Consider the following 13,394-nt stretch of genomic DNA (forward strand, 5'->3'; position numbering starts at 1 on the left):
TCGGATGCATAGGCCTGATCATTTCCATAGTTCATATATTATTCAGTGCAAAAAAATCCATACGAAGCCCGTGGGTTTTCAGTGGCACCTGACTCTTCAGCTGGTCATTGCTACTGGGAAGCGGTGCCTTGCCTACCAGATAAAGGTCATTTTACAAGCATTAATTCCTAATTGTTCAGGTTTGTTTTTTTTTTTTTCTCCCACATCAACAGCCATGTTAATGTGGAAGGGAAAAGAAAGAAAAAACTATTCCAGCCCCACATACATTTAAGCAGCCCAGCAGTAACCACACCTATCAGATGAATGCTCTTTTTATATAAAAGAGATGATGCTTGCTAAAGAGACAGCTTCTTGATTTTTCACATCTAGAAACTTCGGCTAGAAAATTACGTCCTCATCAAAGCCACCATATGGTCATCTGTGGTCACGTGTGTGAATATCAATAACCATGTGTATTTCTCCAGTAGTAAAATATTAAAGTATTCTCGATTTTGAATGTCCTAATTGCCAGCTGTAAGTTTACACAACACCTTCGCTTCTTTAGAACTTTTTTTTTTTCCTCATTTGCACTGATGGGCTAGAAGTACAAATTTTTTTTGTATACTCCTTTTTGAAAATCTGTCTTTATATTAAAGTAGTACCATAGAGAAAAGATCAAACTTTCCTTATGATTCAGCCTTTTACAATTTTTAGAGTACATTATTGAAATGTTCAGTTTTGTGCTCATGGATCTGCCTCTTACCCTCAATCCCCTGCACAGAATAATTAGTGCAGGGGATTTACCCTAATTCTTCTTGTTTGTGTTTTGTTTGTACTCTCTTGACTTGGTTAGCAAAATGGATTTAGTTTTACTTTTGTGCCCTGGTATTTGACTTTGAATTTCTCTGTAAAGAATTTGATCCAGATAAAACCTGTAGTGTATGAATTAGAGTACCTTAAAGTATTCGTTTTGTTTATGCATCTCATGTCAGAGCTTGTATAATTTTGAATTACATAATTTGTGATTTTTGCCAACATTTAAGTGTAGCATTTAAAACATAATAATCTGGTACACTCAAGGGGTTGCTGTATTGATGTGTCGTTATTCACAATAGATGTGTATAATATGCCAACTTTTGTTTCCATGTATTGATTTATATTTTCAACAAACATTTGTGTACCTACTGTTTGTCAGGCCCTATGCTAGGGATTTAGTTATTATTTGCATTTTTGTCAGATTAATCCATTATTTTATAGGATTATTGTTGCCATTTATTTTTCAGGGTATGGTACCATTTGTTTTTGTGGGAACAAAGGACAGCATTGCTAATGCCACTGTTCTTCTGGATTATCACCTGAACTATTTAAAGGTGAGAGCAAGAAGAACTTTAACTTCTAATCCTTTTGTACTAAAATATAAAAACTCCACAGTCAGTCTTTTCAGCAGTGAAGTTTCATTCTAGCCTGTATATTATAATGAATGACCTCTAAAAGGTAATAGAGCAAATATTCACTTTGTTTTGCTTATTATATTTCTTTTGAAAACTCAAGTCCATTTTCTATCATTATAAATTTAAGGAGCAATATCCCAGTTCTCAATAAATCCCCCTATTTCCCATTATTTTTCTGTTAAACCCTTAACTCTCAATGTAGGTACTCTTGTACATAGCCTTTTCATCCAGTTGATACTTTCTAGCCTCTCAGTTTTTTCAAGGCCAGATTTTGTCTGTTAACACTTGCCTTTGTTTGTCCCTTTTATGTTATTTATTAAGGAAATCCCAATGTTTCATGAAGTCTTCTGTTTAAATGTTTATCCTTTGTATTTTTCTCTATACTCTGTTATACAAAATATAAATAACTCGTGTCTTGTAGATGCTCTTTTTAGTTAGTATTTGTACAGTTATACTTACTCTAGATTGCAAACTGGAAATCAGGAACTGGGAAGCTACGAGGTATAGTGGAAAGAGCACTGGATTGGCTTCTAGTCTCTCTCCTACCGTGAACTAGCTTATGTGACTTTAGGCAAGTCACTTCTCCCTTTACTGGATGCTTTTAAAAATTTCTTTTAGCCAAGATATTGTATAAGTCAATGAAATAAAATCTTACCCATGTCACTTTTATAATTTCTTCTTTATATCCATATGCATCAAAATTACAAGTGACTAGTACTAAATAGGATTTTAAAAATAATCTAGCTTTCTGTTTTATTTATGATCCTGTCTTAAGAATGTTTTTGCTGATTTCTTGAAAGAAAGAAACAATTTTGGGATGCAATTAAGGGGGAAAATGTACAGTAGTTAGGCATTTCATTCATCTTATGGTGGTCAGTTAATAATTGAAAATGGGAAGGTTTCATCCAGCAAGGTTTGCATGGGTAGGATACCCCGTTAGTTTGCTTATTTATTTTTGTTTTAAACTGTGTATTTTATTTGTAATCTGTTCTGTGTGTGTGTGTATGTGTTGGTTTTTTTTTTTTTTCCATATTCTTAGCTTAAATAATTACGATGACCTGGAGAGTTAGGGTTGCATTGTAATCAATCCCTTGTTCTTTTGACTAATGTTCTTTTTAAGATCTTTTTATTTATTCTTCACAATTGAATATCTTTTTTGGTTATCAGCAGCTGTCCCATTGCCATTCTTTTCATCACCAGATCTTCCCTTGATTGGGCCTGGCATCTCTCACCAAAAGGTGACTGCTTTGCCCCAGTGGGATAACCTGGACTACCATTCTGTTTCGCAAGATAACACCCATTCCATGAGTTATAACTATACTTGTGGAGTAAACTACTCACTCTCTCGTTGCTCAAGTCCTTTGTAAAACAGAAATTCTGGTTCAGAGCACAGATTAAATGTATCTGCCCTTTATTTTCCAGAAGCTTCCACAACCAAGATTTTAAGAACTTGGCTTAACAGGGGCTTATCCAGTGACTGTCCATGTCAGCAGTCCCTATGATGGCCACTGCTTTACTCAGACACCCAGTACTATTAGAGTTATGGATACAGTTCCCTATTAGCCAGAAAAGGAGATCTTTAATGGGTAGATTGGAAGGACAGAGGTTAGAATTGAGGCTTCATCTTGATTTGACAGAACCCAACATATCAAACATATCAGAAGCACTATGTGTAAGGGTCTGTCAGTTGACCCAGGTGTATATTTTGATCAACATTAATACTGTTCATTGTACTTGTTCTAGCATAGTTGTAGTCTTTAAGAGGTTTCAAGGCATGATGTTAAGATCTAGCTTTTTTGGTTAGCTCTTAAATAGTTGTATCCCCCCTTCCCTGAGATATAAGGAATAGGAGCATTTTCAGTTCCCTGAAAATAATTTTTCCTTAATGGTGTAATCATATCCAAAGACCTACCATAATACATGTTCTTTGAAAGCAGAAGATGGCCCAAACTCAGTGCTTCATAAATTAAGATACTAGCTGGCAAATATATTTTGATTAAGATTATTTACAGTGTGTGATTTTTTTCAGGTTAGCTCGATAAACCTTAAATGTCATTTACCTACATTTTGGAGTTGCTTTATTCAATATCCTATCATCAAGAAGTCCCCCAACTAGCATATCTGTGCCTTAGCAGATTCTATTGGATAATAGTGCCAAATCAAACAACTTTAAATTCTATTCAGTAGAATTTTAATGCTGAGTATTTTTGTTATATCTCTAATTATGGACATCAATAATCTGTTATCTATAGTAATTTTTCTTTTTAAGGACACCATTCAATTTCCTGATAATTCTGTGTAATAGTGTTTACTATAAATTTAGAACTGAAATTGAAATATTTCCAGTATATTTTTTATCTGATGAAAAGGAGAAAGGTATTATTAAGTAAAATGTCAAATTATTTTTACTGTTATCTTGTATATTTTAAATAGGAAGTAGACCAGTTGCGTTTGGAGAGATTACAAATTGATGAGCAGTTGCGACAGATTGGAGCTAGTTCTAGACCACCACCAAATCGTACAGATAAGGAAAAAGGCTATGTGACTGATGATGGTCAAGGAATGGGTCGAGGTAGTAGACCTTACAGAAATAGGGGGCACGGCAGACGCGGTCCTGGATATACTTCAGGTACAAACTAAGCATTTTACTCAGTAACTTTATCTGTTCCTAGACTTAATAGCTGCTAATCTCTAATATTCATTAGAACCCCATTATAACGGTTTCTCACTACATGGTTTCCGAGTCACAGTGGGTCAAATTGTGTTGCAAGAGACATACAGAGTTAAAACCTGATGATAACACTTAGAGTTTACAGGGCAGGTGTGAGTTCTGTCCACGTTCTGACTTGGGGATAAATCTGCTTAAGCCCTTGTGTGTTGATGACTTTCTTAAGGCCTTTCCTGATTTTATTACTGTATAGCCAAAATTATTTTCATTTGTGTACTGTGGCTCATTTTTTGTCAGGCATGTGCTGGTCATACTTGCTGGATGGACTGTGTAAATCAGGGCTCTGCATCCTATGGCTCATAAGGTGATTTTGAGTGTCATGGCCAAAGTCAGCCCTAGGCACAGTCAAGAAGTAGGCAAAGTTTCTCTTTGCCTTCCCAGCTCTTCTGTCAGTGCTTCTTTCTTCTCTCCCAGTGCCTTCCACTGAACACTGTCCCCACCTGCCAGTGCCTACTGTCTTTCTTGCTCAACTGTGTATCTACTATGTAACTTGCTAATGGTGGTATAAGGTATAATCCATCTCACAAATATTTGCATTTCAAAAAGGAACTCTTTAAGATGGAAAAGCCTTCAAGATCCACAGGAAAGAAGCTATAATGGTGAAGCTATAATTGGTCATTAGCTCCAACAGAGGAAGAGAGAGAGGTAGTAGAGTTGATATTCTGGAGTGGGGGAGACAGACACCTACTCCTAAGGCAAACCTTAAACCTAACCCCTAACCCCTCTCCCAACAGTCTGTCCTTTTTGCTGTTGAAGTCCCACCTCACCATGGAGCTCTTTTCTCCCACTTCCATCCCCCTACATCATTAATCTACCCCCTCATGCATAATGAGCTTATCTTAATAATTCCCTTATTAATGATAAATTATTTCAGTGGGAGAGGGAGGGAAGGTTGTGGACCAAGCATCAGGCAAGCATATCCCCTTTCAGCTAAGTTCAATCCCGGATCCCACAAAAGACCCTTCCCTGAGAGAGTTACCATGTTGGCCTTCGCCACCCTCTCAGAGGTGACCAAAATGTATGCATTCCCCGCTGTCCCTGGGCCAAACCTTGTTAAAAGGAACTCTCTTTATAGAGGTTTATTTATCAAGGTATTGCATTTAACTGTTGTAGACAACTCTTCCTCCAGAGAGCGCAGATGTTTAAAGGAGCACAGCTGTTTAATGATGTGGCATACTCAGGTTTGAACTTAGATGGCTAATAAAATACCTTGTTTTTTTATGAGAACCAAAAACATTTAAAACCAAAATTACCTCAAATATTGTGAAACCCTTCATTTTGAATTTAAGATAATTTGTTTTACAAAATGGAAGGTGATGATACTCTTTGGGTTTATAAATTGGGAAGAGTGTTGGATTACCCCTGAAACGTCTCTGGAAGCTTCTGTTAACCTAACTTTTTTTTTTTAAGTCGGACAACGGTATATAACTTTTAACTCTCGATAGGAACTAATTCTGAAGCATCAAATGCTTCTGAAACAGAATCTGACCACAGAGACGAACTCAGTGATTGGTCATTAGCTCCAACAGAGGAAGAGAGGGAGAACTTTCTACGCAGAGGAGACGGACGACGACGTGGCGGTGGAGGAAGAGGACAGGGAGGAAGAGGACGTGGAGGTGGCTTCAAAGGTACAGAGGTGTTCATTTCTTAATAATTGAAGGTGAATTTTAACAACCAGAGTTCTGTGAAAAATCTTGGTGATTCAAGGATATATTACTTAAAACCCCATTTTTCCTGTTTTCTATTGGTCAGCAGAGGAAGGGCTCAGCAGTAGTCAACGGAACGTCAGCCTTCCCATGGTTTGTGTAGAACGTAAAAATAAACACCGATAACTAGTTCAGCTTCTTTGGGGATTCTGCACATAACGTGAACATTAGCTCAGGTTGACCTGTGACATAGTTGATGCAGAATTGTAACGCCTTTGAAATACTTTGTGCTTCTTGGTTACATGCTAGATTTCTAAGCATTATGTAACTGGAATCACTAGATTGTTGATTATGTTTTAGATTCTGTGGTCTAAATAAATCGAGAGTGTAGGAATAAAGAATTTCTAATAAGCACATCAGAATCAGTTAACTGTTGAACCTTTTAAAATTGACCCTGTAGGAAACGACGATCACTCCCGAACAGATAATCGCCCACGTAATCCAAGAGAGGCTAAAGGAAGAACAGCAGATGGATCCCTCCAGGTAAACTGGTGCCTATTTACATCTAAATTATTTGAATTACTGTAGTTTGAGACTTACAAGTTTATTTTACTTTATTTTTAAACATGTTGAAAAGTTGCAGAATTGATACATTTGACATGTTTTCCTTTCAGCATTATAATTGTGGGCAGTCTTAGTTCTTCATGACAAATATACCAAGAGAATTTCTCTAGAGACTATGCAGTCTTAAGCATTTGTGAAGACTTCGACAGTCTGTTAGGACTTGAATACCAATGCCACATTGGGGGTTCCCTGCAGTTTCCGCAAGGAAAGGGACATCCCGGAATGTACTGGGAGACCTGAGTAACCCTGTGGACCCCTCTTCCCCTGAGTTGCAGGGATAGGGTGATCTCTTTGAGTGGAAAGTAAGGAAAAGGAGGGCTCTGTCTCATAGGTAGTAATTATGGTAGACAGGGCTGCTGGTGCTCTCAGCTAGTACGTGCGAATCAGCCAGCTGTTGGTTTATAACCAGCCTCTGTTCTGAGATCCCTTTTCAGTTGGTCATCACCTATGCTGAATCCATTGTTAACGTTAAAATTACTCCTGAGCATGTCAGACACCATTGCTAAGTGCTTTCTGTGTGTGTGTTACCTTATTTACTCTTTCAGCAGCCCCCTGAGGTAAGTAGTTTTATTTTTTATTCTTTAGGTGAGTAAACTGAAGCTTTTAGAAAGATTCAGTCCTTTGTCCACAGTCACATAATGATCATATGGTAGAATGATATTTGAACTCTGGTATATGATTCCCAGAACCCGTATTCTCCTCTGCTTCTTAAATTCTTAATCCTTAATCCAAGTAGTTAGGGTTCCTTATTGACTGTGGATTGGTTTAGGACCAACATTCAAGATTAGTGAGATGCTTTTCAAGAGCACAAATTTCCTGACAGAATATTCCATGGGATTCCTAGCAGTTGTAAGTAGGTGTTAATTGTTGGCAGGTTCTTAAGGAATAGAAAAGACCTTAGATCTAGGTAAAGAGATGAGGAAATGATGTACGTACATGTGTTTTGCAGAGATAGAAGGCCTTTATCTGCTGTCCTTTTACTTCTCTACTTAAAGTGACATGTTCCAGGAATTTGGCAGTCAGATCATATTGGTTAAAAGGGTGCATATTCATAATTGTATTTATAATTAAAATGGGACAGCGAATAAAAAGGTTTGTGTTTTCCATGTAGGAGAATAGATCCAAGTCAAAGCACTAAGCCTTTGATGGCCAAACATCTAGAATGCACACTGAGACCCAGCACTTGAACACACTTTGAAATTAGAGCAATCCATTTTGATATCTATGTAGCATTTGTATTTCAAGCAGATCAATAGTTGTAGTTGTTTTAAGCCCATTGGTCAATATTATCTTCTTTTATACAGCATCTGGGATTGTTAGCATTGTTTTAAGTGTTCTGTGTTGGCACGTAAACTATTTCATAAATCTTAGGATACTGTTTTCTGGACTGCATTCATCTGTACACATCTGTACACATGTCTTGAAAGTCCTTTCACACATTAGTGTTGTCGGATTTCCCTGTACCATTATTATTCTTCAGAGTTCAAGTCTTATGATTATCTGACTTGCCTTACTGAAAATACAAGCTATAAGAAAGCAAGGCTCAAATTTTTCTACTGTAAGACAGTGAGAGCCCCAGTATAGAGAGGTTAATCTTACCTATGATAGATAATTCAGGTGTAGACTAAAGGCTAGTTACTTAATAAGCAAGTTGAGTTCTTATCCTGGTAAAGGGGAATAGGAAGGCATCAATCTGGGTCCCTTGTGGGTTTCACAGTCTTTAATAACCCATTCTTTTGAACTCTAGTGTTATAATTACATATTATCTCGTAATTAGTAATAGTAATTAATTTTAACTATTTTGTTTCTCACTATTTTATTCTGCTTAGAAGAAGACTCGGTAGGATTGTGAGTTTTTATCTAAGTTTGGACGCAGTGAGATGACCAGTGTGTTCCAGTTAAAGAAGAAGAGTGTTTTTAAAATCATAAAATAAATAAAAAATCCTTCCTAACTTTAATTTCTTGCACTTCCTCTATTCTCACTCCCGTTTCCCCTTTTACCATGTGGAACATACACTTAGGCTTAAGTTTCTTGTCAGGCCAGTTACAGATTACAATAGGATATGGTCTGTGTATATAACAACTATAACTTGTTTTAGATCAGAGTTGACTGCAATAATGAAAGGAGTGTCCACACTAAAACATTACAGAATACCTCCAGTGAAGGTAATCGGCTGCGCACGGGTAAAGATCGTAACCAGAAGAAGGAAAAGCCAGACAACGTGGATGGTCAGCAACCACTTGTGAACGGAGTACCCTAAACTGCATAATTCTGAAGTTATATTTCCTAAACCATTTCCATAACTCTTATTCCATATTAGAAAACTTTGTTAGGCCAAAGACAAATAGTAGGCAAGATGGCACAGGGCATGAAATGAATACAAATTCTGTTATGAATTTTATTTTTTTGGTATTGGCCATAAGCAACAATTTTCAAATTTGCACAAAAAGATACGTTGAAATTTTGAAACATTGCTTTTAAGTATACATTAGCACTTCAGGGCAGGATTTTAGTTTGGTTTATTTTTTAAAGTACTGAGCAGTGATATTTTTTGTTAATTTGGACCTTTTTCCTGCATCGGGTGATAACTTGCCGGTATATTTCAGTTTTTCTGAATAAATAGCATTTTTAGTAATCATATTACAGTTCTGTTTTCAATCTCCTATAGAAGTCCATGAAATACTATGTCATTTCATGTCCTGTGTCAGTTTATGTTTGGTCCACTTTTCCAGTATTTTAGTGGACCCTGAGATGTGTGTGATGTGACGTTTGTCATTTTCATTAGCAAAAAAAAAAAAAAAAAAAAAAAAAAAAGTTGTATGATCTGTGCCTTTTTTATATCTTGGCAGGTAGGAATATTATATTTGGATGCAGAGTTCAGGGAAGATAAGTTGGAAACACTAAATGTTAAAGATGTAGCAAACCCTGTCAAACATTAGTACTTTATAGAAGAATGCATGCTTTCCATATTTTTTTCCTTACAGAAACATCAGGTTAGGCAGTATAAAGAATAGAACTTGTTTTTGTTTTTGTTTTGTTGCACTGAAGTTTGACAAATAGTGTTATTGAGAGGGATGTGTAATTTTTCTGTATAGACAGGAGAAGAAATAACTATCTTTTCATTTGAGAGAGGCTAAAATAAAATGTTTTCAGCTAGGAATAAATCTTCCTGGTCGAAAGTTAATAGGATATGCCTGCTCTTTGGCCTGATGACCAATTTTAACTTAGAGCCTTTTTTTTTTATTTTGTCCTCCCCAAGTTTTGTGAAGTTTTTCATATTTTAATTTCAAGGTTATTTGGGGGAGATAGAAAGGTCATTTTCATGTGTGCATAATAATCCTGTGAAGTACAGGTACTTTGTCTAAAAAAACATTGGAAGCAGGTTAAATGTAAGCCTTGAAATATGAGCTCTAATGTATAAGTGGAATTGGAAAGCAGACTAGAATTGGTTAACAAATACTTCTTTAGTTTTTTTTTTCTTTTGTTTTTTGATGTGTTGGGTTTTGGTTCTGTTTTTGAGTCTTTTTTATGAATGAAATTTACTGAGGAAAAATATGTGAAGGACCTTCACTCTTCAGATATTATATTTTTCTTAAAAAATAACTCCAAGTAGGGGTACCACTGAGTCTGTACAGAGCCGTGTGAACCGAAGTTCTGCCTCTGATGTATTTTGTGAGTTTGTTTCTTTGAATTTTCATTTTACAGTTACTTTTCCTTGCATACAAATAAGCATATAAAAATGGCAACAAACTGCACATGATTTCAAGAATATTAAAAAGTCTTTTAAAAGTATTGCCAAACATTAATGTTGATTTTTAGTTATTTATTCTGGGAATGTATAGTATTTGAAAACAGAAATTGGTACCTTGCACACATCATCTGTAAGCTGTTTGGTTTAAAATACTGTAGATAATTAACCAAGGTAGAATGACCTTGTAATGTAACTGCTCTTGGGCAATATTCTCTGTACATATTAGCGACACCAGATTGGATTTTATGTTGACATTTGTTTGGTTATAGTGCAATATATTTTGTATGCAAGCAGTTTCAATAAAGTTTGATCTTCCTCTGCTAAATTGATGTTGATGCAATCCTTACAAATGATTGCTTTTAAAATTTTAAGATAGGAAAAGAAATCTATAGAAAGTGTTCTGTTACAAAATGTAACTGTTACCACTGGAAGTTTCACATGTCTTAGGAAGTTAGCTGTTATCTACCAACTTTCAAGAACTTGATCTTGTTTAATAAGGTGGAAAAAAAATCAACAAAATGGTACAAAAGCACATTGTGCCATTACAATATGCACTAAGTCTCTTTTTTTACAAAGGCTGAATTCAGCAAGGCGCTAACTTGCTTAAATGTGAATTACTAACTTCTAAAACTGTAATTTGATTCACATGTTTTCAAATGGAGTTGGAGTTGATTCGTATTACAATATTTGTGTGCTAAACGTGTATGTTTTTCAGTTCTAAGTCATGTTTTTAAAATTTTATTAAAGTTTCAAAAATCTGAAGATTGTTTATCTAGATGTAAATTTTTATTAAAAAGTTGCACTTATGAAAAAGCAAAAAATTAGTCTGACAGATGTTTGCTCCTGGTCTTAAATTTCTAAATATAACAAATATTAGCAGTATCGGGGGGTTTATTTATCATTCAAAGCATATATGCCTTGCAAATAATGTTTTACGTGCCCTTAAAAGGCAAAAACATAACCACTAGAAAATGCTTCTCCGTATTCCCAGTCATAATATTTCAACACGTTAATTACATAAGGTGCCACCAAACCATATTGAACACACACTCCTGTCTGTGCACACATAAATAAACCCTGCCATTTGAAAATACTAAATGTGTCTGTGTAGTTTAAAAAAGAAAACCATAGGAGCGCCTGGGTGGCTCAGTGGGTTAAAGCCTCTGCCTTCAGCTCAGGTCATGATCTCAGGGTCCTGGCATCGAGCCCCACATCGGGTTCTGTGTTCAGCAGGGAGCCTGCCTCCTCCTCTCTCTTCCTGCCTGCCTCTCTGCCTACTTGTGATCTGTCAAATAAATAAATAAAATCTTTAAAAAAAAAAAAACCATAATAAAACAAATGATGGGTTTGTAGGTAGAAGGTGCCTGAAATGGCTGTTGTAGTCACTTCAAGGAACTCGGGCACAGCTGAGATAAAAGGTTAAAAGTGGAGAGGAGATGGAGTCAAAGTTCTCTGTGTTAGCATCCAAAATGATTTAAGGATGCAGGACAGTCTCTTCTATATTGATGGCCTGCCTCTCCCCTCCCCCGTTCCCCCTCTGAAAACTCCGTCTTCGTTTTCTGCCTTTCTGCTACCTTGTTCTGCCTTCTGCCTCGTTCTGGACTCTTCCAGGGCCAGAAGAGCTGAGCACAGTCCATTCGATGTGATAGGTTAAAACCAATTTACGAGTAATTTGGTTGGGTTTTCCTGGTTTCACAGTGGTCTTCAGTGCTACATATGAAAAGCCTGTTGGCAACATCCACCTTGACACTCCATTTGGCTTACTCAGATGCCTTTCTCCCATCTGATCATGATCTTAGAGCTCCTAGTGCTTAGGACTAGTGTCTTTTAGAGTCAGTATACTGATTTGATCCCTGTTGAGTCCATTTGTCTCGTGGCCATAAATAGCATCTTTCCTTCATGACCTTCTGATGCCTCAGATAACCAGTTATTCTGAAATAGCCATTAGCAGATGCTAAATCTTTATCGCTCAGAAAGCTTAACAGGTACCAGTACTTATTTATTCTCAGATTTTATTTATTTGAAAGAGATAGTATGAGCATGGGGAGGAGGGGGAAATACAGTCTCCCCATTGAGCAGGGAGCCTGATGCCGGGCCCGATCCCCCCTGGGATCATGACCTGAGTTGAAGGCAGCCACTTAACCGACTGAGACACTCAGGTACCCCACAGGTATCATTATTTAAATCTTGAGCATCTTTTCCACTGTATGTTTATTTCAGGCTGTTTAAAATTTTTATTTGGGGCTACTTAGTTTTCTTATGCAGCGCCTGGGTGGCACCGTCACCCAGAAACATTTGACTCTTGGTTTTGGCTCAGATCGTGGTCTCAGGGTTGTGAGATTGAGCCCCGAGTCAGGCTCAGCACTCAAGAGTCTGCTTCAGATTCTCTCTTCCTCTGCCCCTCTTGCTCGTTCTCTCTCTCAAGCTATTTCTTTTTAGTTTTTTTATTTGTTTTAAGATTTTATTTCTTTGTCAGAGAGAGCACACACAAGCAGGCAGAGGTGGAGAGAGAAGCAGGCTCCCCGCCGAGCAGAGAGCCCGATGCGGGACTCGGTCCCAGGACCCTGGGATCATGACCTGAGCCGAAGGCAGCGACTTAACCCACTGAGCCACCCAGGCGTCCCAATAAATCTATTTTTAAAAAGAAATTTTCTTACCATTTATTTCTGAGAACTTGCCATGAAGAAATGGGGAAATCCTTTTTTTTTTCTTTTTTTTTAGTGTGAAGGAGTCTTATGTTAGTGGGAAAGGCATTAAAACTCTGCAAGTTGCACTTGCTAAATGATTAAAGAGTAAATTTAAAAATTAAGTGCTTAAAGGTTTTCCCACCAATTTGTGTATACCATAGATTTGATTACGTGGGTAGGTTGAAAATTGGAAGACTGAGTGTCAACAAGAGACAGTTAAACAGAATCCTGGGAATTGGGGAATATGATAATGATTCAGCATCATTCAAAATCTGGATGGCTTATGCAGGAAGGGAAAAAAAATTCCAGTGTTATTTCTTCAAGTATTAAGTTCTTTTGATAAATACTAAGGCATCTCTGTCAGATTTCCCCTGAAATCAAAACCTGTAAGATACTGTGTCAATAAACAGTACTGGTTCTCAAGGAATATGTATCATTAAAAGTTGCAAATGCATTGTAGCCACTACATGACAGGAAGGCACATAGAGAGTTATGCTGTGGAAAATCAATTGCGGGGCGCCTGGGTG

The 13,394-nt window shown here is 36.9% G+C and overlaps 1 protein-coding gene across 15 annotated transcripts in view; it reads left to right on the forward strand.

Annotated features, from left to right (window-relative positions):
* FMR1 (FMRP translational regulator 1) overlaps positions 1-11,273 on the forward strand; it is a 38,737-nt gene extending 27,464 nt beyond the window's left edge. For 2 of the 15 annotated variants that reach the window (XM_032329924.1, XM_032329911.1), the window contains 5 exons: positions 1,263-1,349; positions 3,864-4,059; positions 5,604-5,786; positions 6,265-6,347; positions 8,579-11,273. In XM_032329924.1, coding sequence (XP_032185815.1) covers positions 1,263-1,349; positions 3,864-4,059; positions 5,604-5,786; positions 6,265-6,347; positions 8,579-8,689 — 660 coding nt within the window. In that variant the 3' untranslated portion in view covers positions 8,690-11,273. The other 13 variants (XM_032329909.1, XM_032329912.1, XM_032329914.1 and 10 more) reach the window with 9 other exon arrangements.
* Positions 11,274-13,394: the final 2,121 nt, after the last annotated feature.

The sequence above is a fragment of the Mustela erminea genome, chromosome X (genome assembly GCF_009829155.1).
Source record: "Mustela erminea isolate mMusErm1 chromosome X, mMusErm1.Pri, whole genome shotgun sequence".
NCBI lineage: Eukaryota > Metazoa > Chordata > Mammalia > Carnivora > Mustelidae > Mustela > Mustela erminea.